Raw genomic sequence first — 12124 nt, 5'->3', positions numbered from 1 at the left:
TAGATTTAACCCATCTTTTTGTTCAGTTTTATATGTATTATTTCTACAATTTTATTATAATTGGGTTCAAAATCAAGGCTCTTGACATTCTCCTAATCAGAAAAATGATTCTGTTGCAATCTGATGTGTTCACTAATAACGGATAATTTCGATGTTTCAAGTTTTATATTGTGTACGTGTTCTTTAATTCTCATTTTTAATTTTCTTTTTGTTTGGCCTGTAAATGAAATGTTACAATCCTTGCAATTCAGCTTGTAAAGAACATTGTTACATTCTGTCTTTTTGTTCTTGTCTTTACAAGACCTGTACTTTTACAAACTTGTCGAGTTTATTTAAGCATCTAAAACACAATATAAATTAATTTTTATTTAAAGATGTAGATAATCTTTTCGACATGTTTTTTTTTATTTACGGAATAAAGATTAAAAACGTTTTCTTTTTTTTTTTTGTTTCCTTTTCAGTTGCTTGCCTTATTGGACTTACACTTTACTTTAAATTATTTTTAAATTTATACGAGCTGTCTTTATATTAATGTGTTTCAATTTATTTATTCTTATTTTTTAAATAAATAAATTTAAAAAATACATTTGCTTGTAGAACTATAAAACAAATTAATAATAAGAACAAGGAAGAAACATATTACCAGTCGGCTTTGAACGTAGTATTGGTCTCTTAAAAACACGATGTCGAATTCTCCTAGAATAAACTACCAATGAGAAGATCTGATTTGATTCCAAATTACATTACTTATAGCTTGTTGTGTTTTGCACAATATATGTTTAATGAGGAATTATATGATTAAAGTCCCTATAATAGTTGAAGATAAAATACTAAACAACTAAGCCGCGCGGGTGTACGTGCAAAATTGATTAATTATAACTGTTTATACGATTTTTATTACATCAAACGCAAACACAAACGTTTCGATTTCTATATTAAACTTAATGTCTTGTTATCCATCATTGAGTCTATATAGACACAGTTGTCATGTAGGCCATTGCGAGCGAGCGTCTACTTATCATTTTTAAGTTTAAGATTATTTTTAGATAAAATGGCATCTGGCCAAGAATAAGAGTTTTTATCATTATCGAGGGAACAAAAGTAGGTCAACTTAATGAGAAATAATAAGATATTAGGGACCTAAGATAGCGTACCGTTACTAGGTCAATGCATTAAAGATGACATAATTTACAAGTCGAAACGTTTGTGTTTGCGTTTGCATTTGATGTAATAAGAATCGTATAAATAATATAATAATTAATAAATTTTGCATGTACACCCGGCATAGCTTAGTAACTTTATTGTGCTCTATTCATTCAGTGATTATCATATTAACTTTAGATAAAATTTATAATCTTATCTAACATTAATTATTATTTTTTTCTTAATAATTTGTCAAAAATTAGTTCTTGCTTAAAATGGTCTAAATCTGTACATATACATTACAACCAATTTATTCGCTGACACCTTTATTTCAGCTCCTTTCATCGTTGCAGAAATATAAGAATTTGTAATTAGAGTGCCGTCACATGTAGCGGCGTCAAATGTCTCAAGTTTCATTAAGAGGATGTTAAAGAATCATAAATTACCGACATTTAAAGTGCATTAAATATCTTCGAATTGGCGTTATAGAATCACAAAAATTTTTTTTAGAATTGAAGTACGCGTGATAAGAAGATGCGCTCTGGTAAATTTTATAAGAAAATCGAACAAAAATTAATAAATCATTAAAAATTCACTCGTATAGCAGTCACCTGAGATTAACTTTGTCTTAATACAGAAGTTGTGTAGCTCATACGTACAAAATGATAATAGAGCGCACTTCAGAAAACATGCACAGATAACACTGATCATGTGAAATTACGACTAAACGCCTAACAAAAAAGATATGCTAATGTGCTTTTACGACATGCACATTCCGCTCAGCGAAGCTGAACTGCCATAAACAGAGCAGTATGGTACCAAACAGTAGTTAATAAGTCTTTTTGCAGATGGCAAAATAATCGAAAAACAAAGACAGATCTATGCGATGGACAAAGAACGATAGCCTGGTATCGCTCGAAAAATAATCTGTAGGATCGACGTCGAGGAAGTTGTTCTGTTACTTTAGCATCCTTTTAAAATCAGTGAATGACCGAAAGATAGATTTATTTGTTAACGGGTGAACTCTAAGGGTGCCGTCACATGAAGCAGAATAGCGGAACGCGGAGCGAAAGCGGAACTAATCACGTGCGTTCCGTGTTATGCAGTTTTCATTACGCAGTTTTTAACCCCCCTCTCCCCCTCACCACAACCCCATAGAACGAGCGCATCACGAACTTTGCGCAGCCAATCAAAAGTGATTATTTCAAAGAAGTTAAATCACAGTAAAACTAATTTTGCAGATTTTTCTACATTTAATCAATATTTTCAATAAAAAACGCATTTCATTCAGTGCAATATTTAAGTGCATCATAATAATCAACAAGCGATAAAAACAATATTTAAAGGTTATTTATAGGCTTGCTGTTCATTCCGCGATGCGCTCGTTCCGCTCCATGGGGATAAAGGGTCTAGGTCTAGAAAACTGCGTAATAAAAGCTGCGTAATGCGGGACGCATGTGATTGATTCCGCTCTCGTTCCGCGTTCCGCTATTCTGCTTCATGTGACGGCACCCTTAGAGTTCCATTTACGTTAACAAATAAATCTATCTTTCGGTCACTCATCGATTTTAATAAAACTTGATATATTTGTAAAATATCAAAAAAATAGTAGTCACATGTTTTTTTTTTATATTGGTAATGGTGCAGGTTTATAAGGGTGAAAATAATCCTTTGTAGTGATAAGCACGGATATTTATTTCCTTGCATTTCCGCTCACGGTATTAGCACTACTCTTGCGAAAATAGAAAGCTCTTTAAAGAGCTTTCTTGCTCGTGCAAGCGTTACACAAGCGTCTTGCGCTCTGATGTCCAAAACTACGCTTTGTGAAGAATTCGATATGTTTTCATCATACTTTCTATACGCTTTATCTACGTTCAAATTTAGCAAGTTTTACGCTTGCTTTATTTTTGCCAGAGTATTTCGGAATTTTGGACATGATAAAAAGCTATTATCTTTTCGGAAAGCAAATGTAGAATGGCGGATCTAATATCATGGCGATCTGATGAAAACAAACAATTATATTTTGCTTTTTGCCGAACTGAGGAATAACCGGCGAGTGTTTATTTCCATTTTGTTCTTATGCTTTTGTCTTTTACTATTTTTTGTTTTTATTATGTTTATTATTTAATAGTTATTATTATTATTTTTATTATTTTTAAATTTTTATATGTTTTACATGTTTTTAGGAGTACTTTTCTTATTTTTTTACAACATTACTTTTTGTGCCTTGCTTATGTTTATTTTTTTAATTTTTATTATAAATTTTTTATAGAAATAATATTAAAACAAATTTCTTCATATACAAAAAATTTACGCACCAAGCACATTTTACAATTGCTATATTATTGTATAATGCATACATAGCCTCACAATTTTTAAAATAGTAATTTACGAAATTATTAAATTCAAGTGGTTTCTTGTAAATATTTACTTTTATATCACAAATTTTGACCACTCTATGAATCTTTCTGTTTATAAATTCAATTTATTTTGTTTAAAAATTCGTGATATAAAAGTAACTGGATATTTACTCGTCGATTATTCTTGGGTTCGGCCACGAACGTGTAGCGGGGAATTAGAGTTCTTACATAACGTGATAAAGATAAAATGTGTACGTATCGACTGGAAAAAGCAGGCGAATAGAGAGTAAGATTAAATGCGGGAAGGTCTAGAAGAAGATTTGATGAGCCGAAGGCCGAATTCAGTAGGCAGACGGCTTTTGAGAGGAAAGGACTTCGATAGAGAGAAAATTCTGTTCTGAAATTGTGTTCTTAATCGCATTCTTAACAGTGTCGTGGTATTTGGTGTTAATCGTGTTTATATCCACAATGGTACAAACAACAATTCATCTGCTGACGACTTGGGGATTTAATGAAGCAATAATTGCTAATTTTGTAGGTACGTATTACAATAATTTATCTATATGTAAAGCCCATTCTACAATTGCGTAAATGTGGTTCTAAGTGGTTGTAAAGATTCGACATTAATTCAATGTTGAAATCATCAAAATGATATTGTTTTGACATTGATTCAATAAGTCATTTCTCACTGCACCGAAAAAATTGTATTCTTGAAATATGTACTTAATATGTCCTCTTAACAGATATAAGAATATTTCCTCTTAAATTAAGAATATTTCCTCTTAAATTAAGAATATATTCTTAATTTGCAAAGATGATTGTCGCCGCCATATGCGCGCTATGCGTGCATCACGTTTTCGATGATACGCATTTGTTCACGCCGCGCTGGATCGCGCTCGCACACACGGCAGACGCAGTCTCTCTTTATATTAAGAATATGCTTTTTAGAGGTTTTTCCTCTTAAATTAAGAAAATCCTCTTGGCGCGTATTTTAGAGGAAAACATACTATAGTTAAGTGGGATATTCTTAAGTTAAGAATACAATTTTTTCGGTGTGGATTTTACGCATTTGTAAAATGGACTAACTAGTAGCAATTACGATGTTACAATGTTACAATATTGAATGCTGTGTGTAATATACTTGTTCGATGATAAATAGAGAATTACCTTGTTCAAAATTTCGGATAGAAAAAAATTTGCCGTTTTAAACATGGATTTTGGTTTATAAATACTAATGTGAATCTTTTCCTATCGATTCATATTAGTGAAATTTCCAATAGAAAATAATATTATAAAAGTTTTATCGTTTTGAATATGAATTTTAGTTTGTCAATTCACAAATGTGAGTCATTTTCTATCGTTTTCTATTGTTTTTTATTTTTCTTTTTTAATATCTTGTCTATAGACTAATATACCGTAATATGGATTATGTTTCTCATTTATAGATCAAGAAGTAGAAGCTGATCAATTTGATAGTTTAACTGAAGAAGATCTCAAGATTTTAATACCTAACATTGGTCCACGACGAAAATTTCAAGTTAATTTAAAAAAACGTTTAGCTGATGTATTCACTTTTCATACATCTTTTTTATATTATTATGTTTTATTATTAGCTTTTGTTTAAAATTGTAATTGATTTATTCTCTATATCAACATTTTAGTTTGCGCAAAAATCTATAAAAATCGAGTTAATTAATCAACAGCCAGAAGCTACACAGCAAGAAGATTTAGACTATCTTCCAAAAAGGCAAAAACTAAAACAAGCAGAAACATTTATAGGACAGCTGCAACATAATGAGGACATAATTACAGTTAATGTACCGTCTACATCTGCAAGTACAGAATATAATGGTAAGAATATTAATTTTTACTTTATTTCTATTAATTTTAAAATTTGTATTAACGTATTCTTTTTTCAATTATATTTTTAACAAACAATTTTTAATAAACATCAAGAAGAGTTAGACTTAAACTTTCCAAAAAGGGAAAAACAAGCAGAAACATTTATAGAACAACTGCAACATGACGAAGACATAACTATAATTAATTCAAATTTACCGTCTACATCTGCAAATACAGAATATAATAGTAAGAATATACATTTTTACCTTATTCCTATTACCTTTGTTAAGATTTGTATTAACGTATTTTGTTTTTAATTATATTTTTAATAAACAATTTTTAACAAACAATTTTTAACAAAATTTTAAAAGATTTAGACTTAAACTTTCTAAAAAGAGAGGAACTAAAACAAGCAGAAAAATCTATAGAACAGCTGCAACATAACGATGACATAACTATAATTAATTCAAGTTTACCGTCTACATCTGCAAATACAGAATATAATAGTAAGAATATCAATTTTTACTTTATTCCTATTAACTTTGTTAAAATTTGTATTAATGTATTTTGTTTTTAATTATATTTTTAATAAACAATTTTTAACAAACAATTTTTAACAAAATTTTAAAAGATTTAGACTTAAACTTTCCAAAAAGAGAGGAACTAAAACAAGCAGAAAAATCTATAGAACAGCTGCAACATAACGAAGACATAACTATAATTAATTCAAATTTACCGTCTACATCTGCAAATACAGAATATAATAGTAAGAATATACATTTTTACCTTATTCCTATTACCTTTGTTAAGATTTGTATTAACGTATTTTGTTTTTAATTATATTTTTAATAAACAATTTTTAACAAACAATTTTTAACAAAATTTTAAAAGATTTAGACTTAAACCTTCCAAAAAAAGAGGAACTAAAACAAGCAGAAAAATCTATAGAACAGCTGCAACATAACGAGGACATAAGTATAATTAATTCAAGTTCACCGTCGACATCTGCAAATACAGAATATAATAGTAAGAATATCAATTTTTACTTTATTCCTATTAACTTTGTTAAAATTTGTATTAATGTATTTTGTTTTTAATTATATTTTTAATAAACAATTTTTAACAAACAATTTTTAACAAAATTTGAAAAGATTTAGACTTAAACCTTCCAAAAAGAGAGGAACTAAAACAAGCAGAAAAATCTATAGAACAGCTGCAACATAACGAAGACATAACTATAATTAATTCAAATTTACCGTCTACATCTGCAAATACAGAATATAATAGTAAGAATATACATTTTTACCTTATTCCTATTACCTTTGTTAAGATTTGTATTAACGTATTTTGTTTTTAATTATATTTTTAATAAACAATTTTTAACAAACAATTTTTAACAAAATTTTAAAAGATTTAGACTTAAACCTTCCAAAAAAAGAGGAACTAAAACAAGCAGAAAAATCTATAGAACAGCTGCAACATAACGAGGACATAAGTATAATTAATTCAAGTTCACCGTCGACATCTGCAAATACAGAATATAATAGTAAGAATATCAATTTTTACTTTATTCCTATTAACTTTGTTAAAATTTGTATTAATGTATTTTGTTTTTAATTATATTTTTAATAAACAATTTTTAACAAACAATTTTTAACAAAATTTGAAAAGATTTAGACTTAAACCTTCCAAAAAGAGAGGAACTAAAACAAGCAGAAAAATCTATAGAACAGCTGCAACATAACGAGGACATAAGTATAATTAATTCAAGTTCACCGTCGACATCTGCAAATACAGAATATAATAGTAAGAATATCAATTTTTACTTTATTCCTATTAACTTTGTTAAAATTTGTATTAATGTATTTTGTTTTTAATTATATTTTTAATAAACAATTTTTGACAAACAATTTTTAACAAAATTTTAAAAGATTTAGACTTAAACTTTCCAAAAAGAGAGGAACTAAAACAAGCAGAAAAATCTATAGAACAGCTGCAACATAACGAGGACATAAGTATAATTAATTCAAGTTCACCGTCGACATCTGCAAATACAGAATATAATAGTAAGAATATCAATTTTTACTTTATTCTTATTAACTTTGTTAAAAATTGTATTAATGTATTCTGTTTTCAATTATATATTTTTACCAAACAATTTGTAACAAATATCAAGAAGATTTAAACGTCAACCTTTCAAAAAAGGAGAAACTAGAACAAGCAAAAGTATTTGTAGAACAACTGCAACATAACGAAGATATAATTATAAGTAATCCAAATTCACCGTCTACATCTCCAAATACAGAATATAATAGTAAGAATATCAATTTTACTTTATTCTTATAAACTTTGTTAAAAATTGTATTAACGTATTCTTCTTTTAATTATATTTTTAACAGATAAAGCTACAACAGATATAAGGCAACCTACAGCTGATAACGAATATGTAAGTTATAAATTATTTTATTTTATTTATACAATAAAATATCTTTGAAATATAATAATATTTAATGAATAATAATTATTAAATATATTTTATTTGTTTATTAATCCAGGATCTAAAATCTATATTAAAGAAATCTGTAAACGGCCAATTGCTGCTAAAATTAGGTAAAAAAAGAAAACAATTAAATGATGACCTACGAAATAAATTAGCAAAAATAATAATCAAAAATGAACTATCATCTGATATAAACAATACCATAAGTAGAGAAAGAGCATCTTTTCTGAGTGATCAGATAACAAAGTTATTTCCTACTGAAAACAAGGCAAGTTTATATTCTCAAAATTTTTAATATGTACATTGAGCTTTAATCAAAATTAAAAGAAGATTTAAGATCAATAGTCAATTTGATATTATGCATATATATATATATATATATATACACACACACACATACATATACACATACGTGTATAATAAATTTTATAATATTAATTTGCTTCTGTAAACTTTTGCTGTTACGTGAAATTGGGAAACTATTTTCCTTGCATTTTTCTTTATTTATCTACATTAAATATACTAATAATGAATAGATATTTCAATCTTACCTCTTCAGTATTACAAAAAAATAAATTTTTTTAATTTTAATTAAAATTTCTATATATTACAAATTCTGTTGATGAACATTCTTTAATTATCTTTTATATTTTATATTATGTAAGATTACAATGATTACATATTTATATACTTTTACATAATATATTTTTATAATACTTCTTTTCTTTATATTTTAATAATCTGTTTTTAAAGAAACTTAATTTTATTTTAAATTTAGAACAATGTTTTTAATTAATAGATATGTATTATTCATAATTTAGTGTACTGTATACTTAACAAAAATTGTTTTCTTTATTTATTTTATTTTTGTATTAAAAATATAAATTGTATTTTTTTAATCAAAGAAAGGCGAGCTCAAATTTCTTTTGTGTTGTGTCATTCGTATCGACTAGTATTGTCTAAGATATAGTTATCGGAACTCATAGATTCATGTTCCGAAAACGATATCTTGACACGGTCCTCGAGATTGTCTTTTAGATTAAGGCGATTCCGACATATCTGGTCTACATGTTTTTGTAAGCAAAGTTTCATATTTGATTTTAAATTTTGTACTGAGGAAGACCGTTGATTAAAGGTCGAAACGTTTACTTATCTATTTTGACATTTGTTTTTTATTTATGGCGCACAACACCCAGCATGGTTCTTGAGCTTACCTTTGCTCGATTGAATTTTTATTTATAAGAGCCTTAAACTTTTATTTGTTTTTAATGTTTTAAATTATATTTATTATTTATCATCACAATTTAATCTAACAATAATATGTTCAAGTTTTTTATTGCTCTTGTTTTTATACAAATCTTTATATATATATATATATTTTATAATAAAATTAAATTACATTTATTTATAATTATTTTAATTACTTTATATTACACATACAGAATATTTGGTATATCAAAAATAAGAAAGACAAATTACCAGGCAGAGGAAAAATTCTAACAAAATATTATTGTATACGGCGAAAATATATTAAAGCTGGTTTGTTGAACGAAACTGATGCAGATTTTGTGCATGTTTGGCCTGATGGTAAGTTTGTTTCAAATTGCTTACAATTTTGTGAGAAGCGTCATATTTAAAATTTTCTTTATTTACTACAATCATATTGGATTGTAATACCAGAAGCGAAGAATTGTTTAATTTTTTATACATTATATATTAAAATAAATGATTTTTTCTACATGCTACCATTCATATAATCGACTTTACAGTTTAATAATGAGATACACTAAAAATTTTTTAGTTAATAATTTAATTTGAATTTTGTTAAACTTTTATTCACTAATGTTGACTGAATATTATTTTTTACTTAATATTAATACTTTATTTTCAGATATGAAGCTTATATTTAAAGCCTTAATAGCCAACAGAAAAACTTTATTACAAATAAACACAGATATTGAAGACTTGCGCAACGATATTCGGCAATTACGAAATAGTAATAACATAGTTACTTTTAATCCAATCAAAAAATTAGAAACAGAAATGCCTACAAAATCAATGGACGAAATGTCTATGGAATCAAGAGACAAAATGCCTATTATATTAATGGATAAAATGCCTATGGAATTAATAGACAAAATGCCTATGAAATCAATGGACGAATTTTTAAAATTTGATAAAACTTTAAATAATAAAAAAATTTCTAAAGACTTTGTAAGTTTTAAATATATAGACGTGATTAAATTAAATTGGTACATATTTGTAAAGGTCATTCGGGTTATGAAAGTACTCATGTTTAGTTTTACTTTAACATCTATCGTTTTCATTAATTAAAAAAAATTTTTTTAATTATTTTTTTAATAATTAAGAACTTTAAATTTTACGTAGTTACTTGCAAAATGGTAAAACCCTAACTATAAAATTTTTTTTGTGTATTTCATAGATAAGATTTGTAAGAAGTAGCTTGGATCGATCGACAAATAATCCTGTAAAAAGTGTACATACTATATTAAAAAGAATGTTTAAGAAAAATTTAGCGTTACAATTTACGGTTCTAAAGCAGTCAGGAGAAAAACAAATTTTTAAATCAACTAACGCGTACAAAAAAATAAAAGGTACACAATAATGCATTATAATTTATTGTATATATTTCATAGCTTACTGTATAAATTCTTGTACATTTTTAGATATTGTAATAGGCACGCATATGAACGTTGAAGATAACCCGAAAATAACAAAAAAAGTTTTTCATTCAGCGTTAGGAGTAGGATTCGCAAATGCGAGAAATTGGATGGAAGATTGAATGGCGATGAAGAAATTAAGTAAATATTTTTAATAAAAAAATAATAATGCGTGTATTAAAACATTAAAAAATTAAAAAATAAGAAAGAAAATATAAATGTAAATGTAATTTTATATTTGAAGAAAAATACATCTAATATATATTATTTAATTAGAGAAATTTATAATTTAGTCAAACAAAGATTGAACAAAATAATTAAAGCAGTTTAATTTTATGAGCATTTTAAATATATTTACTTATAAATTGTGTGTAAATATTCAAAGCTTTTTAAATATTTTGTTTAACATAATATCTAATATTTGAGAAATATAAGACAAATGGAAAACATTGAGAAAACATTGGGCACACTTTGAATAAAGAAAATAGAATCTCTGGGTTTCTTATTTATTGTTAGAATCTATATATATTGTTAGAATTTTCTATTTAGATTTGTACTTTTGAAATATTATACTTCTAATCCGATTATTATACACTTCTTCATATAGTTATCTTGATCAGAATCTATTATTTTATTGAAAAATTGGAATAAATTCCAATCAAATACCAGAAAATTTTCTAAGCGAGATATATGTATATTTATTGATATAATAAAATTGGTTTGATAAATAGTTTTTGATATATCTTACTCGTCGAGTTGGCCAAGACACCTGGAAATTCGGAAGGTCTCATTCGGAAGGTCTCAGGTTCGAACTCTGGCTGAAGTATTATTTTTCGCAATAAATTTTTTACAGTTTTTTCAGGGCGAAAATGGTTCTAATACTTACATGCAAGTAAGCATTATTTGTTATTAAACTGATTTCAATTTAATAAACATGATATTACTAATTCCACTTAGAGCCGTGATTGAAAATCTATTTGGCTCGCAGTTTGGTGAATTTGAAGATGTATAAAAAAATCACACGAATAAATAAGCACTAAGGTCTAGTTACGACCGTTGAAGATGAAGATATTCTCGTTTAATTTGTGTTTTCACAATACCAGTGGAATATTTCTTTATTTCTCTAAATAAAAGAAATAATACAGATAAGAATTATAGTTAAATGAAAAAATAGGTGTCTAATACTTTACTCTAAGTCTGTATTATTATTTTTGGGTTTAAGCGAAGTGTTGCAACTACATTACTAAAACTGGTTAGAAATATGTGATATACAAATTTATATTGTTCAGGTACTGAAACGAAGCAGACTGCGTGTCTTACGACATAGACATGAAAGTGGACGATACATTAAAGATGTAAATAAACAATTTCTTGTTAATAGCGAGCCAGCAAGAGATTCAGAATCTGGACAATAAAATTTAGGAAATCATCGAGATGATTAAACCACTGAAAACCGATCGCGAGTTTTTCTTAAGTTTTGCCAAGAATCCGCAACAGTTTATCAACAAATGGATTCTTCTCTTAGAGATTAGAGATTTAAAGATCGATCGAAACGTCCCAGTCAGAAATAGTTCCTCGAAACGATGTCGTTTTGACAT

General features: G+C 26.9%; 1 protein-coding gene across 7 annotated transcripts; it reads left to right on the top strand.

Annotated features, from left to right (window-relative positions):
* The first annotated feature begins 3607 nt into the window (after window positions 1-3607).
* On the top strand, window positions 3608-10751 carry LOC105194025 (interaptin). 7 transcript variants are annotated; one of them, XM_039453488.1, is made up of 18 exons: window positions 3611-4041; window positions 4949-5040; window positions 5165-5354; window positions 5460-5591; window positions 5717-5851; window positions 5977-6111; window positions 6237-6371; window positions 6497-6631; window positions 6757-6891; window positions 7017-7151; window positions 7277-7411; window positions 7522-7659; window positions 7745-7791; window positions 7901-8113; window positions 9288-9432; window positions 9737-10059; window positions 10289-10460; window positions 10533-10751. In XM_039453488.1, the coding sequence occupies exons 1-18, from the start codon at window positions 3972-3974 to the stop codon at window positions 10646-10648; spliced, it is 2583 nt and encodes an 860-aa protein (XP_039309422.1). In that variant the 5' UTR covers window positions 3611-3971; the 3' UTR covers window positions 10649-10751. The 7 variants fall into 7 exon arrangements, with proteins under 7 accessions (XP_039309424.1, XP_039309422.1, XP_039309421.1 ...); XM_039453487.1 differs by having other exon boundaries at window positions 4949-5067; window positions 7525-7659; XM_039453486.1 differs by having other exon boundaries at window positions 3612-4041; window positions 4949-5067; window positions 5463-5591.
* The last annotated feature ends 1373 nt before the right edge of the window (window positions 10752-12124 follow it).

The sequence above is a fragment of the Solenopsis invicta genome, chromosome 9, assembly GCF_016802725.1.
Source record: "Solenopsis invicta isolate M01_SB chromosome 9, UNIL_Sinv_3.0, whole genome shotgun sequence".
Classification (NCBI taxonomy): domain Eukaryota; kingdom Metazoa; phylum Arthropoda; class Insecta; order Hymenoptera; family Formicidae; genus Solenopsis; species Solenopsis invicta.
Note: the sequence above shows the minus strand (reverse complement) of the source record. Positions and strands in the feature narration are given on the sequence as shown.

Coding starts and splice junctions, on each gene's coding strand:
- LOC105194025 (XM_039453485.1), top strand. CDS start 3,972: ATGGTACAAACAACAATTCATCTGCTGACGACTTGGGGATTTAATGAA. Junction 6,632..6,756: donor TGCAAATACAGAATATAATA/GTAAGAATATAC, acceptor AAATTTTAAAAG/ATTTAGACTTAAACCTTCCA. Junction 7,792..7,900: donor CTACAGCTGATAACGAATAT/GTAAGTTATAAA, acceptor TTATTAATCCAG/GATCTAAAATCTATATTAAA.